Below are 25,979 nucleotides of genomic sequence, written 5' to 3'. Positions count from 1 at the left end.
TCCAAAAATATTCCACTTTATGCAACATAAAGTAGAACAGAAGAGATTCCAATTTAGGTATAAAGTAATAAAATAATTATATCATCTTTCATAACGCTTCATTCAAATTTATAATTAAGTTTTCCCCCACCTTTCTGGAGAGGTATACTTTATTCAGATATTATTATGAAAATACAGGGTCATTTACTATACAGCTACTGCTTTAGAAATTCATGTAGACAGAAACAAGAGAGTTAGAAAGATAAAATACACCTTGTTGTAAGGTATTGCTGGGTGAAAGGGATGAGGAGTAGAAGTATGAGAAATCAAAATTGTTAAATAAGGACTATTATTCCACAACCCACAATACAGTTTGGGGGAGGGGGGAAGTAGCACCAACATCTTGCTACTATACTGAGAGGTCTATCAGATTTTGAATTATCGAATAATCTGGTATTATTTTAACTTGTTATGGTATTAAAAAGGATGCAAAGAAATGTTGCTAGAAAATCAAACAGATTGTAATCTAATGAACAGGAGCAAAAGTAACTTCATTTTTTTAGTATAAAGTCTGAATGTCAATTCAATTAATACAATGTGAGGTATAATCTACAAAAAATCCAGAATACTTCCCCTAGGACAAGGAACCATACAAAAGCCCTAAAACTTGAAATCATAAGAAACTAACAAAGTTATTCATTATAAAAAGTGACATTGATAACTTTTTTATGTTAATGTAGTCCCCCAAGTAATACCCATATTTGAAAGGCTCACAATGAATTTTCTTCCTTTTTTTTTTTTTTTGGAGGTAGGGTGAAGGGGATGTTTTAAAGGTAGTCATAAGGGGGGATAGTTCTCCTAAACAGGAACAATTCCTTATTCCACAAGGAGCAGAAAACAGCTCCTTTTTATCCCAGTCTTGTACTTGATTCCAGTGTAGTCAGAATTGCTGATAACAAAAGGTTCTTAATCAACAATAAGGGACTTTATTGAGTTATCTAGGAGGCTACTTGGGAAGCCCAGACAATTCCCAGAGAATGCCCAAGGAAGCAGGAAGGGAAGAGTTATACTTGCAGTGGGGAAAACATTCTTCCCTCAGTGTAAGCTCAGGAAGGGTATCCCCACTAGATGCCTGGCATATGTACTGTGGATCCCATAACTGAGCTGGCTCATCTATATTCAATGCCTACCTTTTGACCTGAACTCTGAAAAGTTTATGTTCCAAGAGGCCCTTCTGTCCTTAAGCAGAGGTTCTAAATCGCCTGTGGATGTTCACCACTTTCTTAGAATTCAGGTAGAATTATCTGTGATATTCAGGTAGAACTATCTGTGATAGTTCAGATTAAAAGTAAACGTCACTTTAAATGTGTGAATTCACAAAATCTTAAGAAAAATTCTTGATCAGGCTGAATGCATGATAGGACAAAAAAACCTGGGCTAAGGAATTTTGTTTTATTTAAAGTCATTTTTTACCCTTGAAAAACATAGTTCTTGAGTCTTTCTCCCTGGATGATAAAAAAGAACACAAGATGTACTATTTCTCCTTATATCAAGGTTTGTCAGACTCATCACATTTAGCTTTTCCTCAGATCCCCCTCACCCCCATTCCCTGGCAACAGAACAATAAGCACTGCTATTAGTATGTAATTATATTCTGTGTTTTACCAAACATCACAATTCTGTAATAACATCACAGTGAGGGGGTTTTGTGTTCTTAGTGTTTGAATTTTCTGATATCTTGCTTATTAAGTACAAACTGTCACACCATCTTGAAATTTAAGGGGCATTTAGTTATTTCAATGTAACAGATGTGCATCCTTCTCAGGTTCTCAAACCTTTCTCCTTCAAATGTATCCTCATCATCATGCATAATAGGCAGGAATGATTAACTGAGATTCAATCAGAACTAACAGAAAAGACAAACAAATGATTGCTTACCATTGCATCTACTCTGTGTCTCATTATATTAACACAAAGGAATAACTTTCTGCCAACTTAACTTTATAAATATGAATTTTCAAATTGATATGGGTAATGTGACCCCATACCATAAAATGATCCTAAAACCAAAACAAAACAAAATTTAAAAAAATCTGTGCTCCTAAGAAGGGGTTTTTTTTGTTTTTCTTGTTAGCATAAGGAAAAAAGAGAGAGAGAGAGAGAGAGAGAAAAAAAAAGTTTCCTACCCGTAACAGGGACTGCGACTCATCCTTAGACTTGTTTTCGCCTGATGCAGGATACTGCTGTGTAAGGGATCCAGACTTCTCTCCTCCAGTGGGCACTCCTTGCAGGAATCCCTTGTTCTCAACCGACAAGCTATAAATAGGTCGTGCCAGATGGGCAGCTTCTACATTAGGGCTATCCCTTAAAGTCTTCGGCTGCTCTTGAGTACCAGACACAGGGGTCAAAAGACCTAAGCTTGCTTGAGTATAAGATGGGCTGCCCCTTAAAATTTCTGCTCCTCTCCAGGTCACATTTCTAAGATCATCACTGGAACCATCGGTCCAACCTTTCTCCTTAAGCCCTTCCTTGTCTTCCAGTTTCTCCCTCTTCACTATGGCATCAGAGACTGGCTCTCCCATTTTTGAATCTGGATTGATTAGACTATAGACCTTGAGGTCAATTTTGGGTTCCTCCTTGATAGCAGACACACCATGGCTATCATCTTCTCCATTGGCCGTAGTGATATCCAATTCCTGGCAATGCACAGTGTTGAAGTGCTCGAGTAGTGACTGGGTATCAGCAGCTGTGAAGCGGCACTGACGGCATTTATAGCAGTTATGTGCTCTCCTAAAGAAGATGAAGAAAAAAAAATACATTTAAAATCCACTCTTCCTAAGATTTTTCTTTCTTCTAATCAGTCTTAAAGTAACCTGTCTTATCTCACATATAATGTAGAAAGTGGAATAAAATTGAGCCTTTATTCCTAACACCTGAATTTGAAGTACAATGAACTGGAACTTAAAATTCTATATTTTTTAAAGTGTGAATTTTTAAAAATGTGAATTTTCATTTTGTTTTACCAAGTATATACAAACACAGAAAAACAGACACTCAGCTTATAAACACTAAAACAATTAGCTGTTGGCTGTGCAACCACCATTTGCAGAGGGAATGATATTACCACAGAACTATATAGCTATCAGAGAGTCTTGGACATCATGAAGCCTTACTCCATTTTACAGGCAAGGAAATTGAGATTGGGAGAGGTGAAGTCCAAATTCAAGGTTACACAAGCCATTAACATGAAAAACCAGAATCTACATTCAGGTCCTCTAACTTGAAATTAAATGTTCTTTCCACTAGATCACATAGTCTCTACTTTGCTACCCACATCATGAAAGAAAGGTGAGGAACTCAAGATGGAAAATAAGATACACATTTGCTGACACAGCCAATGAGAATATTTGTTTTGCTTGGTTATGCATATTTGTTACAAGGACATTGTTTTCAATTTGCTTTGGGGGGGGGGCTATAAGGGTTAAATGACTTGCCCAAGGTCACAGTAACACTAAGTGTCATGGGTATGAGGCTGAATTTTAACTCAGATCCTGCTGAATCCAGGGCAGGTGCTTTATCCACTGGCCATCTAGCTGCCCCTTAATTTGCTTTTTAAAAAATAGCCCTGGGGGCAGCTAGGTGGCAAAGTGGATAGAGCACTGGCCCTGGAGTCAGGAGGACCTGATTTCAAATCCTACCTCAGACACTTAACACTTACTAGCTGTGTGACCCTGGGCAATTCACTTAACCGCAATTGCCTCACTAAAAAAAATTAAAAATTAAAAAATAGCCCCTACCCCCCATGGAGGAGTGTGGGAGGTAAGAGGGAATAAGGACAGGGCAACAGAAAAGGAAGAAAAGAGGGTCACTGAGACACTTTTTATTGTAGTGGAAAGAACATGAGGAAGGCCAAGAAGAAGCACAGACATACAGGACAGCTTTGAAAGATACAGGGTGGATTTATTATATACTTGGAAAGCAAGGTATACTTGACAGAGTCCTGAAGCTTCATTCTTGTTTCATTTTTTTTCCGTTCTGCTTTGTATATGGAAATGAAAATTTTGTTTGTTGTTACTGAGTTTATAGAAATACATTTGAAACGAGTTCCTTCTTCCCTCTTCCTCAAGTCACACCAGTCAGATGCCTTTCCCCACTATCTCCCCCTTCTTCCCTTTTTCACATGAATGGGTAGCCCTTCTTGCCAAAACAAACTCCTCTACATACAAAAGTGATCCCATATTTCATCCTGTTTTCTTTAGCATGATATCCCCTCTATCATCTTCACTTTCTCATTTATCTTTAATCTCTCGCTACTAGCTGCTTCTATGCTGTCTACATTCATGTATTTCCCATTCTAAGAAAAAAAAACAAACAAAAAACATTCATTTGATCTGACCATATCTACTATTATCCCATCTATTGCTGCCCCACCTCCCCAACTCCTTGAGAAAGCAGTCTACAATTCATAGCTCTACTTCATTTCCTGTCATTCCCTTCTTAACAGTCTAGATTCTGATCTCATCAATCAACTGAAACAGCTTTGGCCAAAGTTACTAGATCCCAATTTAAGGGCCTTTTAACAATCCTCATCTTTCTTGACCTTCCTACAACCTTTGACATCATTGATCACCCTCTTTTCCTTATTACTATTCCTTCCAGGTTTTCCTGTAACTGCTTTCTCCTTGTTCTTGTCCTATCTGTCTGACTGTTCCTTCTCCATTTCCTTTGCTGGATCTTCTTTCAGGCCATAACCACTAATTGTAGATACCACCCCCCCAGCCCCTACTCTCCCACCCCCGTTCTGTGCTGAGAGAGCTCCTCTCCTTTCCTTTCTCCTCTCTTCTTTTGCTTACTGATTTGAGATCATTAGTTCTCATGGATTCAATTATCAGCACTATGCAGATTATTAGATCTATTTATCCAGCCCTACCCTTTTTTTTTTCCTGAGTTGATGTCTTACAGAAATCTTAAATTTAAAATGTTAAAAAGTGAACTACTATACTCCCCCACCCCAGCCCTCTCTTATTCCTAACTTACTTATTACTATTGAGGGTATCATCATCTCGAGTCACCCATGTTCACAAACTTTTTCAATTGCTCTCTTCTTCCATCTCCATATCCAATCAATGGGAAAATCCTGCTGATTCTACCTTCATAACATCTTCCCCCTCCCTTCTCTCTTTTCACATTATCCTAGGATAGGGGCTCATCACCTATGCCTGGACTACTACAATTGCTTTCTGGTTGGTCTCCTTTCCTAGTCCATCTTCTATATGCTGTCCCACTGATCATTCTAAAGGACAAGTCTCATGGTGTCCATCTCCCCAGCTGCATAAAATATAGTGCCTCTCTTTTATCCCCCAGGATCAAATTTTTAAAATCCCGTTTGTCTTTTAAAGTCCTTCATAATCTAGCCTTTTCCTATCTTTCCAGTTTTATATCTTAATTCCCACCAGGTTCTCTGAGATTCAATAACATCAGCATCTTATTTCCTACTCCAGGCATTTTCACTGCCTTTCCCCTATACCTAGATCTCTCTTCCTCTTCATTTTAGCCTTCTGGCCTTTCTGGCTTTCTTAAAGTATCAGCTGAAATCCCACCTGAGCAAAGCCTTTCACAATCCCTCTTAGCACTAATATCTTTCAATTGATTATCTCAAATTTATACCCAATTTTTATTTATATATACATGCATATGTGTACATATATGTGTGCATGCATGTAAGCATATGTGGTTGACACTGGTGTGCAAATACCTATTTACCCTATACAGGGGCATGCATGCATGAGTGTATGTGTGTGCATATGTGTACCTGTTTATAGGTTAAATATACACGTGTGTATCTATGTGCCTGCACGTGTGTGCATATGTGAACAAATGTGTATGTATTTGTACATATGTTTGTATATCTATTATATATGTATATGTGTGTGTGTTTGTATGTCCTTAGCCCAACAGACTGTGAGATTCTTAAGATCAAGGACTATTTTTGTTTTTATATTTCCCACACTTAGCACAATAGTAGATGATCAATAAATGGTTACTGATTTGACTCGAACATATCATCTTCATTTTTACATAACTGTACATACTATGGTCTTCTACTTGATTAAATCAATCTATTTTCCTACTTTCTATTTATGTAATTCTAATTTTTTTCTATCATAGATTCACAGATTTTTGAAAGCAGATCTGGTGCTACATTATACAATTTTCCATTACATAAAAATAAGCTATGGATTGATATTTGCAAAGTACTTTTCTATCAAGAATTTAAATCCATGCAGTGAATGAAGTAATAGTTCCACTATTCTAAATTATTTGGAAGAAAAAACACTCAGAAAAGTATACATTTCTCTTAAAATATTTGTATTTTATCTCTAATAAAACTATTATTTTGCATTTTTTACTTTGAAATAAAAATTGTTCAAGTTAAAAAGACCTGAATATATTTAGATATGTGCTTTGTTAACAAACAGGAATGAATCCACTACACTGTGATAAAGTATATCCAGCAGGTTATAGAATAATAGCTTTAGAGCCAGAAGAAACCTCATACATCATCTGGACCAGCCCCTCGTTTCACAGAAAAAAACAATGAGGTCTAGAAAGGTTAGATTATTTGTCCATAGTCACAAAGGAAATAAGTAAATCCAGTGTTTGAACACTGATCCCTTAAATTCCAATCCAACATTATTTCTACTGGGCCATGCTACATATGGGTACACTTGGTATAGAATAACACACACTGATTTTAACTATTAAAAAAAAAGAAAAGTTTGCTTTGGTACTATACTACAGTGCTTTGTTAAACATGTGCTATTTATTATAGTCAAATAGTGTGTTACTTGTTACTAATACATATCAAAGAAACAAAATACTTTTTATGACAACCCTGTAATATAACACAATATATATACACTTTAAAATATAACTAAATAACACACTACTCTGACTTTTCACCTAACTCTCTAATAGCTTCTTCCGTATAATCTTTGTCATGAAGATATTTTGTCCTCTTCCTTTCAGACCCAAATAACTCATTTCCTAAGATTCTGTCTTTGGTTCTCCTTTCTTCTTTCTCTAAACTCTGTCCACCTAACAAATCTTTTCTATATTCTGTTTTCAAATATAGTATCTCTGTAGATGACTCCATAAATTCTATCTATGGCCCTAACTCCAAACCTACATTTCTAACTGCCTGATGACACAATGTAATAGGAAGAATTCTAGAAAAGGAGGTAGGACATCTGGGTTCGAATCCCTAGTAGGTATAGATATAGTATAGTTGTAAAATAGCTAAAGCTAGTATTTACCATTTGCACTTCATAGATGAAGAAATTGAAATTCAGTTAAGTTATATACCTATAGTCATGTACTTATTAAGTGTCAAGAGGCAGGATTTGAACCCAGAACAACTTGATTCAATCAGCTCACTATTAAAGCTTAGGGGAGGCACAGCCTCTTTGGTGTCTTAGTTTCCTTATTATTTAAATGAATTGTGACAGATGACCCTTGTCCAGTTTTCAAATACTATGTATCTTTAAAAACCTAAAAATCTGCGGACTTTCAATTGTATCACTTTTGTTCTTGTTTATTTTTGGATTACTAATCTCTTTGTTCAGTGTTGTAAACAAATGAACTTTTTAATGCATTTCTTTTTATTTAAGTATATTACATGTTGCTAATTAGAATTATTTCTATCTTAATAGACATAAGGTATGTCAAGAATTTGTCTGAAGCATTTGAATTATTTTTGATATAAACTATGATGAAATGGAAGGTTATATCCTCTGAGAAATGACCAAAGATATTGGTGGAATCAGTTGAGTAAGGCAACTAAAGACCATCAGAAATATCATTTCTTGGACATTTGTCATCTTAGCTCATAGTGTTCATGATGAATGTAAGTAAAAAGAGTACCATAAATATACAGGTTTTGGGGGAAGGAAAAAAACTGAGCAACTCTGAAAAATTCAAAAAGACCTTCCAATCAAGTCAACATATATCCTGATACTTGGTAATTTCAATGTGAAGGTGTGAAGAGAAAGGGAGGGTAAATATTGTTGGAAAATGTAGTTCAGAATGTGAAAAAGATATCATTCAAAGGCTTGGGTGGAAAATTCAGAAGTCTCATGCCTGCATAAAATGACGAAATTAAACTGTAACATTCTAGTCTAACAATCTCATTTTCCAGATGAAGAAAATGAAGTCCATAGGTTTAAGTGACTTGCCAAAAGTCAGAGATGTAAATAAGTGGCAGGGATGAGATTTGAATACAGGGCTCTGATTCCAAATCAGGACTCTTTCCACTAAGACCATCATGTGCATTTTCTTCAAGAAGAGATGATCAAGGCAATACATGTGGTGGACACTGAATAAGATCATTAAATAAGAAACCAACTTTATATTAATAAGCAGGAAATGAGTTGCTGATTTAGCAACCATGTCTGAATCAATTATCTGGGTACAATCTGTTTAGAGCAATAGTTAAAATCAATTTCAAAGCAGAACAAAAACTAAAAATGGGAAGATATTGCATGTAATTAAATTTTTAATCCAACTTGTTTAAACAGGCTATAGCAACTTCCCTTACTTACCCTATCCCCCAGAAAGAGAAGAAAGTTGGACAAAATTAAAGGCATTGGATTTATCACCATTTCTTACAGAAGTTTAACCATTACAAAACAATAACCAAAAAGATGAGGTAAAAGGAGCCCAGAAACCACCCCAACAAATATTTAATCTCTTTTCCAAGGGTAGAGAGATGGCAGTCAAAGATGTAAAATATGTCAACATAAGATAGATACCAACCTAGAGTTCAATACTGACCTATTCTCACCAGGGAATAAAATTTGCTACCTGGGGGCAGCTAGGTGGCGCAGTGGGTAAAGCATTGACCCTGGATTCAGGAATACGTGAGTTCAAATCCAACCTCAAACACTTGACACTTCCTATCAGTGTGACCTTGGGCAAGTCACTTAACCCTCATTGCCCCACTTAAAAAAATTGCTACCTCTCTGGATCAAAGATGTGTTGTGTGTTTCTGAAATGTTATGCAAATGTGCATACATTTATGTACACAAACACAGGAACAGGAAGGTTAGATGTCATAATTACTTCATAATGACTAAACATTCTTTTAGACCAAAATATGTTGAGTACATGTGTTATATATTGATTATATGTAAACATATAGGCATATATATGGATATGCTGATGATAGATATAGAGACAGAGACAGAGATAGAGATAAATAGAGATAGAGATATTTGTAAAATGCAGATAATAGCACCTTCCTACCAGGACTGTGATAAAAAATAAATAAGATAATAGGTTAATGTTGTTGTTTTGCAAACCTTAAAGTGGTTGATAACTTCCAGCTATTATTATATTTGATTTGATTTTTTAAGACTAGGCAACATGATATGGGGGAAAGAATGCTAAATTTAAAGTAACCTCAAATCCCATCTCTGAAATGTACTATCAGTGTGACTCTCAGAAAGTTTTTTTACTGAGCCTTATTTCCTCATCCTCAAATAGAAAGAGTTGGTCTAAATGATATCTGAGGACTTTTCCAGCTGTTAATTATGCCACTATCTACCATATAAATAATGGAACCACTGTATTTGGCTACTAGCAACTCTGGACCAAATATGTTACTGTAATACTAAGATGATGATAGGGGCAGCTAAGTGGTGCAGTGGATAGAGCACTGGTCCTGCAATCAGGAGGACCTGAGTTCAAATCCAGCCTCAGACACTTGCCGCTTACTAGCTGTGTGACCCTGGGCAAGTCACTTAACCCCCATTGCCCTGAAAAAAAAAAAGGATGACGATAGATTTGAAAATAGGAAAAGTGCATTTAATTTCATCCTGATTCTTACATTTACTAGTTATATCCATTAATGACCCCTGTTTCCCTAAGAAATTTTTTGTGACCCTGGTTATATAGGTATATAAAGTAGGTATACATAATATTTTACTGTTGCCAAATTTTTCACCATCCCCATTCAGTTATGTGACCCCACATGGGGTCATGGACTCACAGTTTAAGAAGCTAGGAGTTATATGACCATAAGTCTTGACCTTCATTTTCTTCATCTGTAAAATACTTGTACTACCTTAACTCATGTGTTGTAATGGAAAGACTTTCTAAATCTAGAAAGACCATATAAATAGGAATTACTGCATGTATCATGATGTGGCTGAGAACTTCCTAACAAAAAAACTAGAAAGAGCAGGCTGATTTGATTAAATACATAACAAACGAACAAGAAAAAAACAAAAAGGAAAAAGAAAAAGAAAAACTTTTCTTTTGGAGATAAAATGTTTAAGATATTCAGGAGGAATAATTTCAAAATATTTCAAGGTGAAGTTTTTCTCCAAGTAAAAAAAACCAAAAAACAAAAACACTATTGTGCCACCTAGCTGCCCTGCACAAATTATTTTCAAGGTTGATTTATCCTCAAGTTTCCTTCACAGCCAACATTAATTTTTTTCTTGAGATAACACAAAGTACAAACTTTTAAACAAGAAACATCACTGGTTTCACAAAGTCTGGGTATCTTTGATCTCTATTAGCTTTGAAATATATGGAAATTTCCTTTTTTTTTTTTTGCCACCAACCAATACTTACCCTGAAAACAGTTCACACCTTCAGCTAAATATAATTCCAAGGCCCTGGGTACCTGCCCCAACAATGAATTCACCACAGAGCTTCACATCTTCAGACTGAGAGTCTAGGTCTACTAAATGACCCAGTTTGAAATTCCTGCTTGGATGGTCAACTCCCTTACTCTTAACATGTTTCAGCAAGTATTTTACTTTGATCTAAGAAACTGAGGATAGCCCTTGAGGTAAATGTCAGAAAATAAAACCTCTCAAGAGGCATTGGTAATGATGTTAAGTGAAGGAAACACATGATGATTGTTAAGTTTTTGTTTTTGTTTTTAAATAAGTCATGGTAATTAAGAAGAGCAGATATAAAAATCCAATATTTGGATTAAAACAGCAACTGCAAAAGAACAGGATGGGGGGTCAGTTAATATGGATAAATAACATTTCTTGTGAAATGAGAATAGTTGATTGGAGTTTTAGTGGACTCTGAGTTAATAAAAATCACATATGACCAGGTTTCAATAAAAGCTAATGCAAATCTTGGACTGAATTATGAGAAGCTGACTATTTATAAAGAGGGAAGTTGTAGCCCCACTGTAATTTGCCATGCAATATAGATAGATATAGATATAGATATAATATTGTGTATGATTCTAGCACTTAATGTTTTAGGAAGGACATTGATAAACTCAGGTCTAGATAACCAATAGCGATTAATAGGCAGACTCATCTTCATAGAGTTCAAATCTGGCCTCAGACATTAGCAAGTCACCTAACCCTGTTTGCCTCAGTCCCTCAGATATAAAATGAGCTAGAGAAGGAAATGGCAAACCACCCCCAGTATCTTTGCTGGGAAAACCCCAAATGGGGTCATGAAGAGTGAAATGCAACTCAAAGGAATGAACAGCAATAATAGCCAATAAACATTTATTCATTTAAGTGCCTACTAAGTGTCAGGCACTGTGCTAAGCAATGGGAATACAAGTACAAAAGAGAAAGATAGTCCTCGTTCAGAAGGAGTTTACAATCTCCTGGGGAAAAGATAAAACGCAAAAGAAAGCTGAAAAGCAGATTGTGTGATCCTAAGATAAGTTGAGCAATTAGGATGATTATGGAATTAAAAATCTTGTAACAACTGGTTAGAAGAAATGGTGATAAATTGCTTGAGGGAGAGAATAAGTACGGAAAAAATGATAGCAGTTTTGAAATATCTAAAGGTCCCTCAATATCCCCATAGGTTCTTTCCATTATACCCCCAAGCCAGGTAACTCTCCTCTCCTTTTAGCTTTCTTTTGTCTGTTATTCCAGCTCTTAGCAAGTGCCTCACACATAGTAGGTGCTTGTTTTTCATTCTTCTTTTCAAAGAAGACCAATGCAATCACAGGGTGAGGACCTGCACATGAATTGGAATTAAATGAAGAAATTGCACAAAGTTGTTCAGCCTCACTCTCTCTTCCAGTCACCAAAGTCCAATGGCAAGACAAAAGTCAAGATAACTGGCCATGGCCCTGGATGCAGAGGATGACCATGCTGCCATGCTTAGTATTTAATAAATGTTTAGAGGCAGCTAGATGGCTCAGTAGATAGAATGCTGGGCCCAAAGTCAGGAAGACTTGAGTTTAAATCAAGCCTTAGACATTAGCTGTATGATTCTAAGCAAATCACTTTAACCACTGTTTGCCTAGTAGGCACCTAGGCTGCTCAGCGGATAGAGCAGTCAGTGGGCCTAGAGTAAGGAAGACCTGAGTTCAAATGTGAGCTCAGACATTACCAATTGTGTGACCCTGGGCAAGTCACTTAACCTCAGTTTGCCTTAATCCACTGGTGAAGGAAATTGTAAATCACTCCACAATCTGCCAAGAAAACCCCATAGACTATAAGGTCCACTGAAAGAGTCAGACACTGAATAACAATAAATGTTTATTGATTGATTGCTGTCTTTCCCCATTAGATGTAAATTCCTTGAGGGCAGGGATTCTTTCTTTTCTAATTTGTATTTCTAGCACTTAGCATAGTGCTTTACTAGTAATGGGAGCTTAATAAGTGTTTATTGGCTGACTGATAAGAATCTCCAACACAAACTCCTAGTTCTCAAAGTTCTTCACAACCAGATTCTCTCCCATCTTTCCAGGTTGATTTAGACTTTACTCCTTAGTCAAACTGGTCTACTTCCTATTCCCTAAACACACTATCACTGGTCTCCATGCCTTTGCATAGAATGCACCCCTATACCTAGAATATTCCCCCTCCTTACTTCTTTCTGCCTTTGGGAATTCCTCTCTCCTCATTTCAATACTCAGCTCACAGGCTGACTCCTTCAAGAGAACTTTCTCCTGATTTCCCAGTGGTTAAATTGTCCCCCACCATGACTTTGTATTTCACATGATTATGGATTTAGAGAAGAAGGTGATGTTCAAGGACATCTAACCCAACCCCTTCATTTTACAGTTAAGAAAATGGAGTCCCAGAAGGTTATGGGACTTTCCCAACATCAAGCAAAGTGGAAGATACAGCTTTTGAGTGTAGGCCTTCTGACTCCAACAAATCGGGGAAACTATTCCCACTGTATTGCTATATTCAACATGTACTTATCAGTGAACACGTATATCCCTCTTATAAAGTAAACTACTAGGTGCCAAGGATTGTTTCACTTTTGTATTTGTATCCCTGCTGCTTAGAATTGTATTGGGCATATAGTAGGAGCTTAATATGGGCTTGTTGATTCATTGGCATGTGGGAGAAGGAATAGATTTATTTTTGTTTCCCCTGGAAGACATAATGAAGACCAATGTGATGATAGATTTTTGCCTCAATATAAAGAAACACTTGTTAACGTGCAGAACTATCTGAAAGAAGATCAGATTATCTCAGTGCTCCATCAGTCTTGGAGGTTTTCAGGTAGAGTTTAGCAACATTTATATAATGCATTTTATATAGTGCTTTGCAAATATTTCATCTTATCCTCCACAACAACTAAAGGATTAAGTGATACTGTTATACCCATTATACAAATGAGGAAACTGAGGGAAAGCTTAAATGACTTGCCTAAAGTTAATTAGCTAATAAGTATGACAGACTGGACTGGAATTTAGGTCTTTCTGAGTCCAAATTTAGCACTATATCCACTGTCTATCTGCTGCCAAGAGACTGCACATTTGCTTGCTAGGTACGTTACAGAGAAGGTTCCTCCTTTAATGAGAGATAACCAGGAGAGCTGCTGATATTCTTTCCAGCTTGGAAATTATATGATTCTATAGTTTGAAGGTGAGTTCACAGTTGGAGGGCATCCAAATGGGTCAGGTTTGATTAGGTAAATTGAGATAAATTTTAACTTGGAAGTCCTACATTTATTTAATTTTATAATAACATATGATACTCATCTTCCTTTTAAAAAAACTTCAAACCATCACTGCATATAGCATCCTACATATCCTTCATTCTCAAAGGTGGAAAGAACTTCAAAAGTCACAGATAAAGCCGAGGTAACATAGTCCAATGCACTTATTCTACAAGGGAGGAAACTGAGACCTAGAAGAGTTAAATGACTTCTCAAGGTCACATAGTGAGAGAGGGGCATGGTCTGAAGCCAGCAGGAACCCAATGGTCTTTATCTTGTAAATCTGTTAAATCTTAATCTGCTGTGTCTTATTTTATACAGTGCCTTGATTTCTTAGCAAGAAATGTGATTTTCCACCTCATACTATAAAAGCAGGATAAAATGACCAATAGGTGGTGAGAAAAACCTGTCTAAATATTGTTTTTCATAGGAGAATAAAAAACTGAATAGACAAATGGCTCTATCACTGATTCATGCTGTAAACTCAGGAAAAGTCCCCTTCACCTCCCAAGGTTTTAATAGAAACACAGATAATGATCTTATTATCTTCACAATTCACATGCTTAAAATTATGCATCTGACTATTAGTGAGAGGGAAGTAAACTGTTCAATCTTTCAGGCCATTGAACACCACTTAGTAAATTGGAAAAGGCAATCTACTAAATGATACCCTGGAGGCCTGAAAGAGTTAAGGTATCCCCTCACTGCAACCCAAAGTACACTTTTTCCTGTAGTAACATCAGACCCAAATACATGGTTACAGCACAAATAGTCATATTTAGAGGATATAATATTTTTCTTCCTTCATTATCAACGGTGCTAGTATTCTTACCCTATTTGTTTTAATAAACTTTCTTTGTCCTCATCTTAATTTATAAGTGCTGATTCCCCATAAGGCCAAAAAGAGCTTTAAGTTGTATGTGTGTGTTACAGGCCTCACCTGAATTATAGTTCTCTTGACAGTGGCTACTTTTTCAGGCCCAAACAGTTTATAACCAGCAAAAGTATTTTCCTTTTTAAACCATATTATGCTGATAATGTTCAGATAGAACATTATCTAAAAGGAGCAAAAGATAATAGTATAAAAACAGTAATTAGTAACTTGATTATTGGTTATCATTTGGTAACAATAAATTATCTACATTATACCAAATATGGTTCTTTGTTGCTGCTTTAACTATTTAGAGGTTTTCTTTTTTCTAGGAAAGGGTGGAGGTGTAAAATACAGTATGATTTTATAACAATGTTTCTCATTGTTGCTGTTATATATAATTTTCTTCAAATAAGTTTACTGGGAAGTCAATGCTGTGCTATTATACAGTGTTTTGGTTTGAACTGGATTTGAACACAAGGGGTAAAACATTTTCTATTGATAAACATCTAACATAGAACTACACCACTGGAACACAATTATAAACTCATGCCTGAGAAAAGAATAAGAAACATTGTTAAGTATGCTTTGTAATAAGGAATCAGTTTTTAAATGTCTCAGAATTTTTGAAGTATCATACTGCCAAACAAGTGAATTTTATCAATGTTGTGAAGACTTCCAGAAAGTATTAAGTATCTTTTATCCATCTTTCAAAACTCAAGTTAAATATCATCACCTCATCTATGAAGCCTAACATCATCACCAAAGCGATATGTCATCTTGTATATCAATAGAATTTATATTATGCTTATAGCATATCCTACTTATTGTACAATATACTAGTTATTTATGTACTTATCTATTCTTCTAAGTTGTAAGCTCCTCCAAGTCAGGGCTGTATTTTGATTTTGTACATGTTTTAATACCCTATACAATATTCAGATTCCACCTTGCACGTAGTAGACAGTCAATAAACAACACAGATCGAATAATAACTTCACAATACCCATAGATACAACACTATGTAAGTTGTATTTCTTACCTAAAGGCAACCAGAGTGGAGAAAATTCTAAGAGGCACAGCCTTTCTGTGCAAATGTTTTATTTTGGAGCTCATAATTTAAAATGCTTTCAGATTTCAGGATGCTGTAGCAAAAATAACTTGCATAGAAATAAAAAACCACATGCAGTGGCATATTTCAGGTCTTTGTATATACTTCCTTACTTCTGAAGCAGTCATCCCATGCTGCTATTTGAGCTTTTTATGGGTGCTCAAATACAATAGTAATTTGTTGGTCAGTAGCCATTGTGATTATATAACTAAAAGAGAATTCGGAGAGAGATCTCAAGACAATAATTAGCTTACCTTTTGTTCTCAAGCTGAACCACAAATAAACAGTTCTAGAAAGACTGCAACATGTCCAATTCAAAAGCAACCAAAAAGTTACATTGAAAAATATCATTTATTTATCCTTTCCTTCTGACAATAATGCCAAGTGCTATAAAGTGGCTTTTTTACCTGGTCTTTTAAGATTTCAATGTTTGGTAGCTTTACATCCCAGAAGCATCTTGGTTTTATAAAAAGTGTGAGTCACTTGTAAAGTGCTAGTTGACAAATACATGAAAGTGGCTATAAAGATGCCGGTTGTTTACAAGCCATTAGTGATAATATTTTCTGTTCTGAGTAAGGCATGACCACTCTCATAATAATGTTAGTCATACTAGTCACTCTATAGATGAAGCAAAATCATATTTGCAAGGTACTGCCCTTAGTCTTTTTTTTTTCCCTCTAAAAGCTAAACTTCATTCCACGGAGTTCTTATCAGTGGCAAAGCATTTTTTTTCTGAATAGCTCTGAGTATTTGTCAGTGTTTTGCTTCTTCAGTGATAGGATAGAGAGTCAAAGTAACAGAATAAATTGTAAATATTAGCTAATTAGCCCTGGAAATTGTCTGTTCATCTGCACACCTTGCAAGTACATTTAAATATCGGCAAGTGGAATGAAGGTATGCTTTGTCAAATTCAAATTCAACAACTCCAAAAATGACAATGGTAGGAAAGCTAAAATGAAATAAGTAAAATTTAACTATATTTTTGGCACATCAGACATCTTGAAAAGTTAATCATTTTTTTTAATTTGTGATATTGCTGGCAAAAGGACTGAACGTGAGGAACTATAAATGGATAATCCAATAGAAAGATGAAAAAACATAATAAGGAAATATTTTAGATATATAGATGAAGATGAATTCACCAATTGACTTAAAAAACTGTATGCACAGAGTACATATAATTCAGAGAAATAAACATAAGACTTCTAAAAGCATTAAAAATATCCCTTACCTCACTAATATCTACACTACAGAAAATACATTAATAGAATTTTGCAATTCAATTCAACATCTATTTTTCAAGTACCTACAAGGTATCCAGAACTATGCTATGCAGAGGAGATACAAATATAGAAAATGAATGTCTCTTGACCTCAAAAAGCTTATAGTCTGTTGTAATGAAAAAAAAATCATTTAGAGCCCAAGAGAACATGAGTAATCATGTTTTCAGTTTCAGTTTCCTCACAGTATTATATTAATTTGGGGAAGATGTGGGGGTTTTTCCTCCCCACTATTTCTCCACAGCATTATTTCCCATTAGCAGTAAGCTGGCCACTTTATGATGAATTATTTGGTTGAGGCTACCCATGAAACAAAGAAAAATGTAAAATGGCCTTGAGTCATGGGTGACTTGCCTTCTGCAAAACAGCAGAGGAAAGAGGAAGAGAGTTCTGAGAATCACAGCATTCTTAGACCTCTGATAAATAGGATTCTAAAAATGTGATATCCTTATCCAGTGACCAGTAAGAGGACATATTATTGAAGTAATTAAATCACATCAATTCTAACATTCCTGCAATAAAGGCAGGACAAAAAAAAGTTTCTGGATAGCTCCCATGTTCTTCATAGAGAGGCAATGAAAGGACTTGACAGAATTAGTGTTTTTCATGTGTCCAATGGCAAACATGCTTATAGGAAAGGTCTCAGTCATCTTGTACTGTGAAACTCATGATAAGCATTTTAAGAAAGGTCTCCAAGAAGATAATGATAAATTCTGCTTCAAATATGTTGTGAAACATTAGAACATAGATGAACACAGAACTCTGATGATGTCAATAAGTTCCTCAAAATCAAATCATATATATTTGTCACCTCATTGTAAACTTGGTAATGGGGCGAGGGGAAGTTTTGAAAAGTCTGGAGAAAAATGGAGAAAAACAATTACTAAATAATAAATGAAGGAAGTCAAAAGCTGATAGACTATACAGAAAATGTAAACTTCTATACCATTGAATAAGAGAACTTAAAAGTGTTATAAATGATGAACACAAAATCAAATTACAAAGGAAGGCTATCATTAAAATTTTGCCTTAGATATTTACTATCTATGTGACTATGGGTAAATCACTTATCTTTCCACAAGCTTATTTATTCTTATTTTTTTTATTTTCCTCTAGGAATATACCATCTGTAAAATGAGGGAATAGGACTCAATGAACTCTAAGGCCCACTTCATATTTAAATCTATAATGCTAAAAATGAAATTATCTATAACAAAAAGAAAATGGCTAGTTACTGATGTTGGGGTCATTTCTATAACATCTTTGTATAGTCATACTTTTTTTAGTTAGAACAAAAATCACTATCAAATTAAAAGAAATGATAAAAGTGAAAATATATGTTGTACAATTGAAACAACTCTATACTCAACTATCTAAACTAAAAAGTGTGAAGTGGATAAAAGAATAGACATTGGCACATATATTTCTTTAAAAAGTGTAGCTAATGTAAAACCATTACCACAAAGGGAAGAGCAAAAGAGTCTGGAAACTACATCAAACAGCAAATACTTGATCTCCTTGCCAAGTAGAGTGATGTGGCAGCCAAGGGTAGCACCAGTTTAGAATATAAACTGATTCATAAAATCTGACAGGAAGGTGGTGGAAAATAGTAATAAGCAGTTTGTCCTCATAAAACAGAGAGAAGTAGTAGAGAGAGAAAACAAGTTTGTATAAAGATTGGCAAGACATTCAATTAATACAGAGCATCCTAAGAGAATCTCAGGATGAAAATAAAAAGATAAGAAACAGATCAAAAATATAAAATAAAATTGTAAAGCTTTTTATAACAAATCATTTTTTAATCAATGAATATGAAGCCACCACATTTGTAAGTACTGTGAAGCATAAAATAGCAGAAATATCAATAAAGGAAAAAAAATGAGAATGAATGGACTAGACCTATTGTACACCAAGGAGACCTTTGGTGTTTGCAAAATAATTTTGTGAGTGTAAGAGGAGTGATTCTGAAGCTCCCTGAAAAAGATATGCAGTCTGCCATATCCTAGATGGAGGAAAAGTCATGAGACTTATTATTACCCCCACCCCAAAAAAAGAAGAAATGATCTAAAAATATCAGCAACTTCCAAATCATATGCAACCTTTCTAATCTCTATGGAATCTTTTTGATAATCTTCATATATAATAAGAATATCCTTGATGAAGGTATGAAATGGCAAGTGTTGGGACAGCTAGGTGGCACAGTGGATAAAACACTGGCTTTGGTTTCAGGAGGCCCTGAGTTCAAATCCGCCCTCAAACACTTGGCACTTACTAGTTGTATGACCCTGGACAAGTCCCTTAACCCTCATTTGCCCCATAAAAAATGGAAAGTGCTTTTTCACAAATGTTACTACATGCATCCTTTTTATGATCACACAATTTTTTGAAAGATACAAAAACTTTAACATTCTAGTTTGCAAATTTTTTTAATTTATTTTTTATTTTTATTATTTTTTTGTGTGAGGCAGTTGGGGTTAAGTGACTTGCCCAGGGTCACACAGCTAATTGTCAAATGTCTGAGGCCAGATTTGAACTCAGGTCCAGTGCCTGATAAAGCAAAATTTCACTGTAGAGGCTCTCCTTGAAGAGAATGCCTCCAAATTATAAGATTTTTTAAAAATATGTAACAAAAGAGATAACTTTTTGGACCACCTTTTGATTAGTGATATCTAGTCTAATATAAATCAGTAAAAGGCATGCTTGCCAAAAATTTATACAATATGACACAGTTATGAAGGATGTCCTCATTCAGTCCAATAGGAAAAGGAATTCCCTGTGCTCAAGTGTCTTAGATGAAATCATGATGATTATGTCAAGTCCAGTAATACTATGGAATCTAAAAAATGAGATCCATAATTACTCAATAGTTTTGCCTAACTATTTATAAAGAAACAAACAGGATGGAAAATGTATCTTACCCAGACTAGGATAAACAGTTGAACAAATTATAGATTTGATCCCTACCAATATATACATATATACACATACATACATACATACATACACACATACATACATAATGTGTGTGTGTTTGTGTGTGTATCTTGGGAAGATATTGTAGATGGACAAGGAGGTGGGCCAAATATTGGGAAATGAGTTAAAACAAGAAAAATTAGTTAAAACAAATGGACCTGTTATATTGCAATAGTTATGAATAAATAGTGGATAGCCCATATTCCCGTAGAAAGTCCGGAGACCTAAATGAAGACATTCAATGTATACCCCTTCTGGGGATTTACAGGTCAAGATGGAGAAGTGTTACATGGGATGAGAATGGTTTGCAAGCTATACCATTGATTGGAAGATCCCCACAGACTAAACTACAATCACAGAGAAGTATCAAAGAATAATAAACTTGTAGAAAAAAAGAAAATTACTTTCACTTCTGGTTATATGCAATGACAAACCATACCAAGAGAGTGGTTTCTCACCAAAATGTCCAAAATTGAGAGGTTATTCTTTAGTTAAAACATAAAAATCAAGAAAATGAATCTTTATTACTTCAATGCTTCAAGGCTAAACCAATGCAGATCACAACTCATTGATTGTCATAGTCTTCATTGTTGTGGTTAAAAAAAGTTGTTGCTATTTGGAGAATTATGTTGCCATTTGGAGAATTATGTAGCAATGAGCTTAGAAAAGAAGCGAATGTCAAAATAGATTACGTAACCACAGGATCACAGGTTTAGAGGCTACAGGCACCCTGATGTTACTATTTCTAAATCCTTCACTGAACTGATGAGATATCTGACTGAATCATAGATTTTTGATGTATTTGTAAACCAGACAATATATGATGATGCGCCCATATCAATAGTACTCAGGTGCTAGATTCGTTCAGAGAAGAAATAAATTGATATACACTGGAATGGACAAAAAATGATTACTGAAGAAGGGGAATTGAGAATGGATTTGAAAGAAAGCTAAGTGCTAAACAGGCAAAGCAGAAAGGGAGAAGTTCTATGAAGCTGACATTTTTTTTTCTTTAAAAAAGGAACAGTAGTAAAAATTAGAATGAGAAATCTGAGAGACAGTGAAAAAACTGACCTCTTTAGGAAAAAAAGTGAAAACTAAAAGCTGGCGAGTTGAAGGGTGGGTCCTCCTTTTCGAAAAGAATCACAATGAAATGCAAAAGAGACTGGATATTATTATTTGAGGACCATGGAACCACTTGAAATATTTTGAACAAGGGAATGACAGGTATTTAGGAAGCAGTGTATATATAGACTGCATAATAGGGGACCAATTAAGTTAAACAAAGAAACCAGTTACATAGAAAATTACATGATTCAAATAAAAAGTGAAAAAGACTTGAAAGAAGGTGATGGAAAATGAAAAATAGGAATGAATGGATTCAGGAAGAAGTGGTTAGCAACAAATACAAGATAACTTCATTGTTCATTGAATAAAATCTATGTGGTAACAGAAATAAAACCAGATATTTATGGAAAACTCTAAAGGAATGGCACACGTACTTGTGGTTTTATACTCAAGAGCTACAAATAAACACTGCTCAACAGAAACTATAGCCACAGTTCCCATGGCTACATGTCATAGGATTCCCAATACTTCTACTCATGATTTTCACAGCTCATGACAGTAGCACTTGAAGCACTGAAAAGGCTAGATTAGTCCTTAGTACTCATTGAGAATGACTATTAAAGTTTTTCCACAAAATATTCATATAATCCTTTCTATGCTCTGATTTCTATTTAACTGACCAGCATAGGTAAGTTTCAATTCAATAGGATAAATTTAAAATCCACAATGGTTATTCAAAAATCTTTATCTTTAGAATAAGACTAATTTCAGAAAGCTCCTTGGGTATCAGGCAACTTTTAAAATGTATAAGCATATAGAGATTATATCACTATGACAGATAAGTGATTAAACAGTGCTTTCTAAAAGAATTTCTAACTCTGTCTCTGAATGTTTATGTTTATATATATGTCAGACTTTTAGATATTCAATAAATTAATTGGTCTAGGAACATTTAAAACATCTCTTCCTTTAGAAATAACTGTCATTAGATTTCTTTTTTTTTTTTTAGGCAATGGGGGTTAAGTGACTTGCCCAGGGTCACACAGCTAGTGAGTGACAAGTGCCTGAGGCCAGATTTGAACTCAGGTACTCCTGAATCCAGGGCTGGTGCTTTAACCACTGTGCCATCTAGCTGCCCTTGTCATTAGATTTTAATATCCTAGGAACAACAACTGATGAAATTTTACAATCTGACCTGAAGGTAAAGGTTTCACTCTAATTCAGAGGGCACAAGTAACCTATGTCGTTGAGTAAGATCTCAAAATGTAGAAAGTGGAAGAAAACACCTGATGCTTTAGCTCTCAAAGCAGAGGTTTTCTTAAACCTTGTGTGACTTGGCCTTTACACTTTTACACATTTATTTATTTTACATATTTATTTATGGTTATGTGAAAACTCAGTTCAATTAGATCTCTTCCTTTCAAGAGACCCACTTCTGAAATGCTTCTTTTAGGTTTTTTCATTTGTATTTTAATGTCTTAGTCCCTTGTGTTTTCACCAACAATGTACTATTGAACTTGGATATAAAGATCTACTGATCAAAAAGAAAGCTACAATAGCATTGCATTTGCTAGCAAAGAACATCATTTATTTAAGGACAGCCACCTGGAAAAGTAACATGGCATTTAGACTTATAGGGATAGTTTATAACTTTTTCTAAAAAACTTCCCTGAAAAACTGATTCCAAAACTTATTTTAAGCCACATGGGAAGTATAACTATGAAAGCGGCACTAATGCGGGTTAAATTAAAATTTAATAGAGAAACAGTAGATATCTGACAGATAGATTAACTAATCAATGTGCACACTGTATGCCTATGTGAAGAAAAACAAATCATACACAAAACCTGGAAATTTTCTGACTGCCCCAGGAGCAGTTCCATGTCTTCAGAGCAAGGAGAAAAACAGTTTGCGATTTTTGAAAATTTATCTCTTTATTTCACCTTGCAAGTTAAATTATGTGAACACTAATGATCTACTCCTATGCCTCATCATGGATTGGTGGTGACAATGGATTCTCCAAGTCTATGTTCATCCAATGCACATTGCCCTAGAGCTTACAAAGATGGAAAGCCTTTAAGTAGAGACTTAGTGACAGACTGTATGTATGTTATCAGATTACCAGTCCATTACAATTTTTAGAAGCTCATCAATGGTTGGGTCATAGTCTGATGACTTTTTCAGACACAATAATTCTAAATTCCCACTAATGAATTCCAGGACCCTTCAAGAAGGTGTGATATAAACCTCAAATTATTTGTTATTGCTGTTGTTTTCCCCTTGAGTACTGTACTTTGTCTGACTCAACATCAGAATATCCTTCAGACTAATGTCTTTGAAGTTTTGTCTAAGAACATATATATATATATATATATATATATATATATAAACACTCACCCATACAAACCATTTTAATAGGAAAAAATGTTTCAAACGTTGGACAAATTATGGTAGATCAATCATGAGGATGTTGCTTATAATGCTTACATGTAAATAATAATAGTAATAATGGTGGTGGAAGTAGTGGTGGTGGTGGTAATGATGATGATGCTCATTATGAGTACCAAATTCATAGGGTCATTGATTGAAAGTTGGAAAATATTTTTAGAAGTCATCAAACCTAATTCCCTTATTTTACAAAGGAGGAAACTGAAGCTAGATAAGTTAAGTGACTTGCTTAGGGCCACATAGCAAGGTAGGATTTGAACTCAGGTTCTCCTAACTCAATTTACTACAGCCTGCTTTGTTTTGGTTTGAGATCATTCCACATTTTCTTATCTAAGAATCAAAATTAAACTAGCTTAAGAGATACATTAGACTCTAGACCAAAAGACAACTCTAAATGCACTAAGACTTAATAGCAAATTTAGGAATCTCTTATCTGCTCTTTATGGGTAGTTTCATGGTAACTCATAGGAAACTTTATCAAAGGTTACTGTAAAATACTGTATATTCAAAATAGATAAAATGTTCTGTGAAATTTAAGATATCTCCAAAAAGGCATATATATTAGAGAAATATAAAATGAAATCATTTAAATGGTTGAATATTTATAGTTATATGATACAACAAAAGTAATAGTCATGCAACAGACATGTATATACTACTTTATGTCTTACGAATACTTTTTTATTTATGCCCCATAGTACCCCTCCAGGGTAGGAATTACCACTATGTCTGTGTTTCATAGATGAAAATGAAGCTTAAAGAGTGACTTGCCCCAGTTCAATCAAGTCCTAAGTATTAAAAGCAGGATTATGGCCTTCCTGATTTGAGGCCAATAGGCTAGCAATGATGAAACCCTGCCTCTGGGCAAATAGAATATTTTGATGTACTCTAAAAGGCAGGATGACATATATTTATGACATAATATGGAATACAGACTATAAATAGTCACTTGATTTTATATTGGACTCATCACTAGTCATACACAAAGACAAACATTCATATGCAAACATTAGTATCAGGAACCTAGAACTTGGGAGATTAACAAAATAATGCAGGAAATAAAAATTTGGGGTTTCTCAGTTTTTTCATAACACATGGATTCTCTCATCTTCTGGCTTTGAATATGTCACATTCTGCCTTATATACTTATTTGTGTCTATATTCATACTCATGTCTTCATGAGTTCATAAGCTCTGATTTCCTCATCCAACTTTTATACTTAATGCTAAGAAAAGGAATAATGATGTGGTATAGAGTTGCCAAAGATAATAACTTTGTTCGATTGTTAAGATTTCTACTCCATTTAAATCTTTTCCTCATACATTTGATTAAGAAATTGAAAATGAAAGTTTTGGAATATGAATACGTGTGTGTGTGTGTGTGTGTGTGTACACACAAGCTTGTGTGTGAAGTATAAATATGGCATTAGGTAAGGTGGTTTTTTTAAGTATTACCTTACTAACAAAAACAAGAACAAACCCATATGTAAAGGGTAAAGCCTTATTAGTTACAGTCAAACAATTCTCTAGAAAAAAAAACCACAAACTGTACTTAGTGCCAAATATAATAGCATTGAAAACTGAAATCACTAAAAATATAATTTTTTGCCCAATCTCAATACTCAAAGCAAAAGTATCAATTTAAGATAACTTTTAAAAGCCTTGTATATAAGAATAAGAAATTCAATTAGGCTTCTATTCTCATTTTGTACAATATATTTTTTATAAATGAAATCTTTAAATGAGTATTTTAAATGTGTATAGCAAAACAGTGCTCAAAGCATGAAGTAAGGGTAATGACAAATAATCTATAGAGTTTCTAAATTATAAATTTCCAATTCTGGCCGATATGAGAAACCTTATCACCATGTACTCTACACTCTGATATGAGAGAGAGAGAGAAAGGGAGGGAGGGAGGGAGGGAGAGAGAGAGAGAGAGGATAGATAGATGAACAAAGGTGCTCTATAAGTATGCTTTTAAATAAATTTTATTTTGATAACACCATCAAAATAATTGAGTTAGCATGAAATTTATTCTGGACATCATTGCACAAACCTTAAAGTGGAGTGGGAGCAACCAGCTGGCCTTCAAGGTCTCAGGCTAGCAATGTTCCATTTAAATCTGAATGGAGACCACTAGAATGACAATGGAGTTCTGAAGACTGGTAAAGCTCACCACAGTTGGCCCTCCCCCAGAATTAAAGGCAAAGGCCAGGCAATCTGCTGTAATTAATACAAGTGAGGTGCCACCCTCAGGCTTAGGGGAAATTTAAAACTACAGTGAAGCACATAGA

The 25,979-nt window shown here is 34.9% G+C and overlaps 1 protein-coding gene across 2 annotated transcripts in view; it reads right to left on the bottom strand.

The window, feature by feature from the left end:
• TRPS1 (transcriptional repressor GATA binding 1) overlaps positions 1–25,979 on the bottom strand; it is a 319,434-nt gene that overhangs the window by 213,286 nt on the left and 80,169 nt on the right. For both annotated transcript variants that reach the window (XM_043977178.1, XM_043977177.1), the window contains one exon: positions 2,166–2,769. In XM_043977178.1, the coding sequence (XP_043833113.1) occupies positions 2,166–2,769 (604 nt within the window). The remainder of the gene's footprint in view (positions 1–2,165; positions 2,770–25,979) is intronic.

This window comes from Dromiciops gliroides, chromosome 1, assembly GCF_019393635.1.
Source record: "Dromiciops gliroides isolate mDroGli1 chromosome 1, mDroGli1.pri, whole genome shotgun sequence".
Lineage (NCBI taxonomy): Eukaryota > Metazoa > Chordata > Mammalia > Microbiotheria > Microbiotheriidae > Dromiciops > Dromiciops gliroides.
This window is presented reverse-complemented; position numbering and strand designations above follow the sequence as displayed.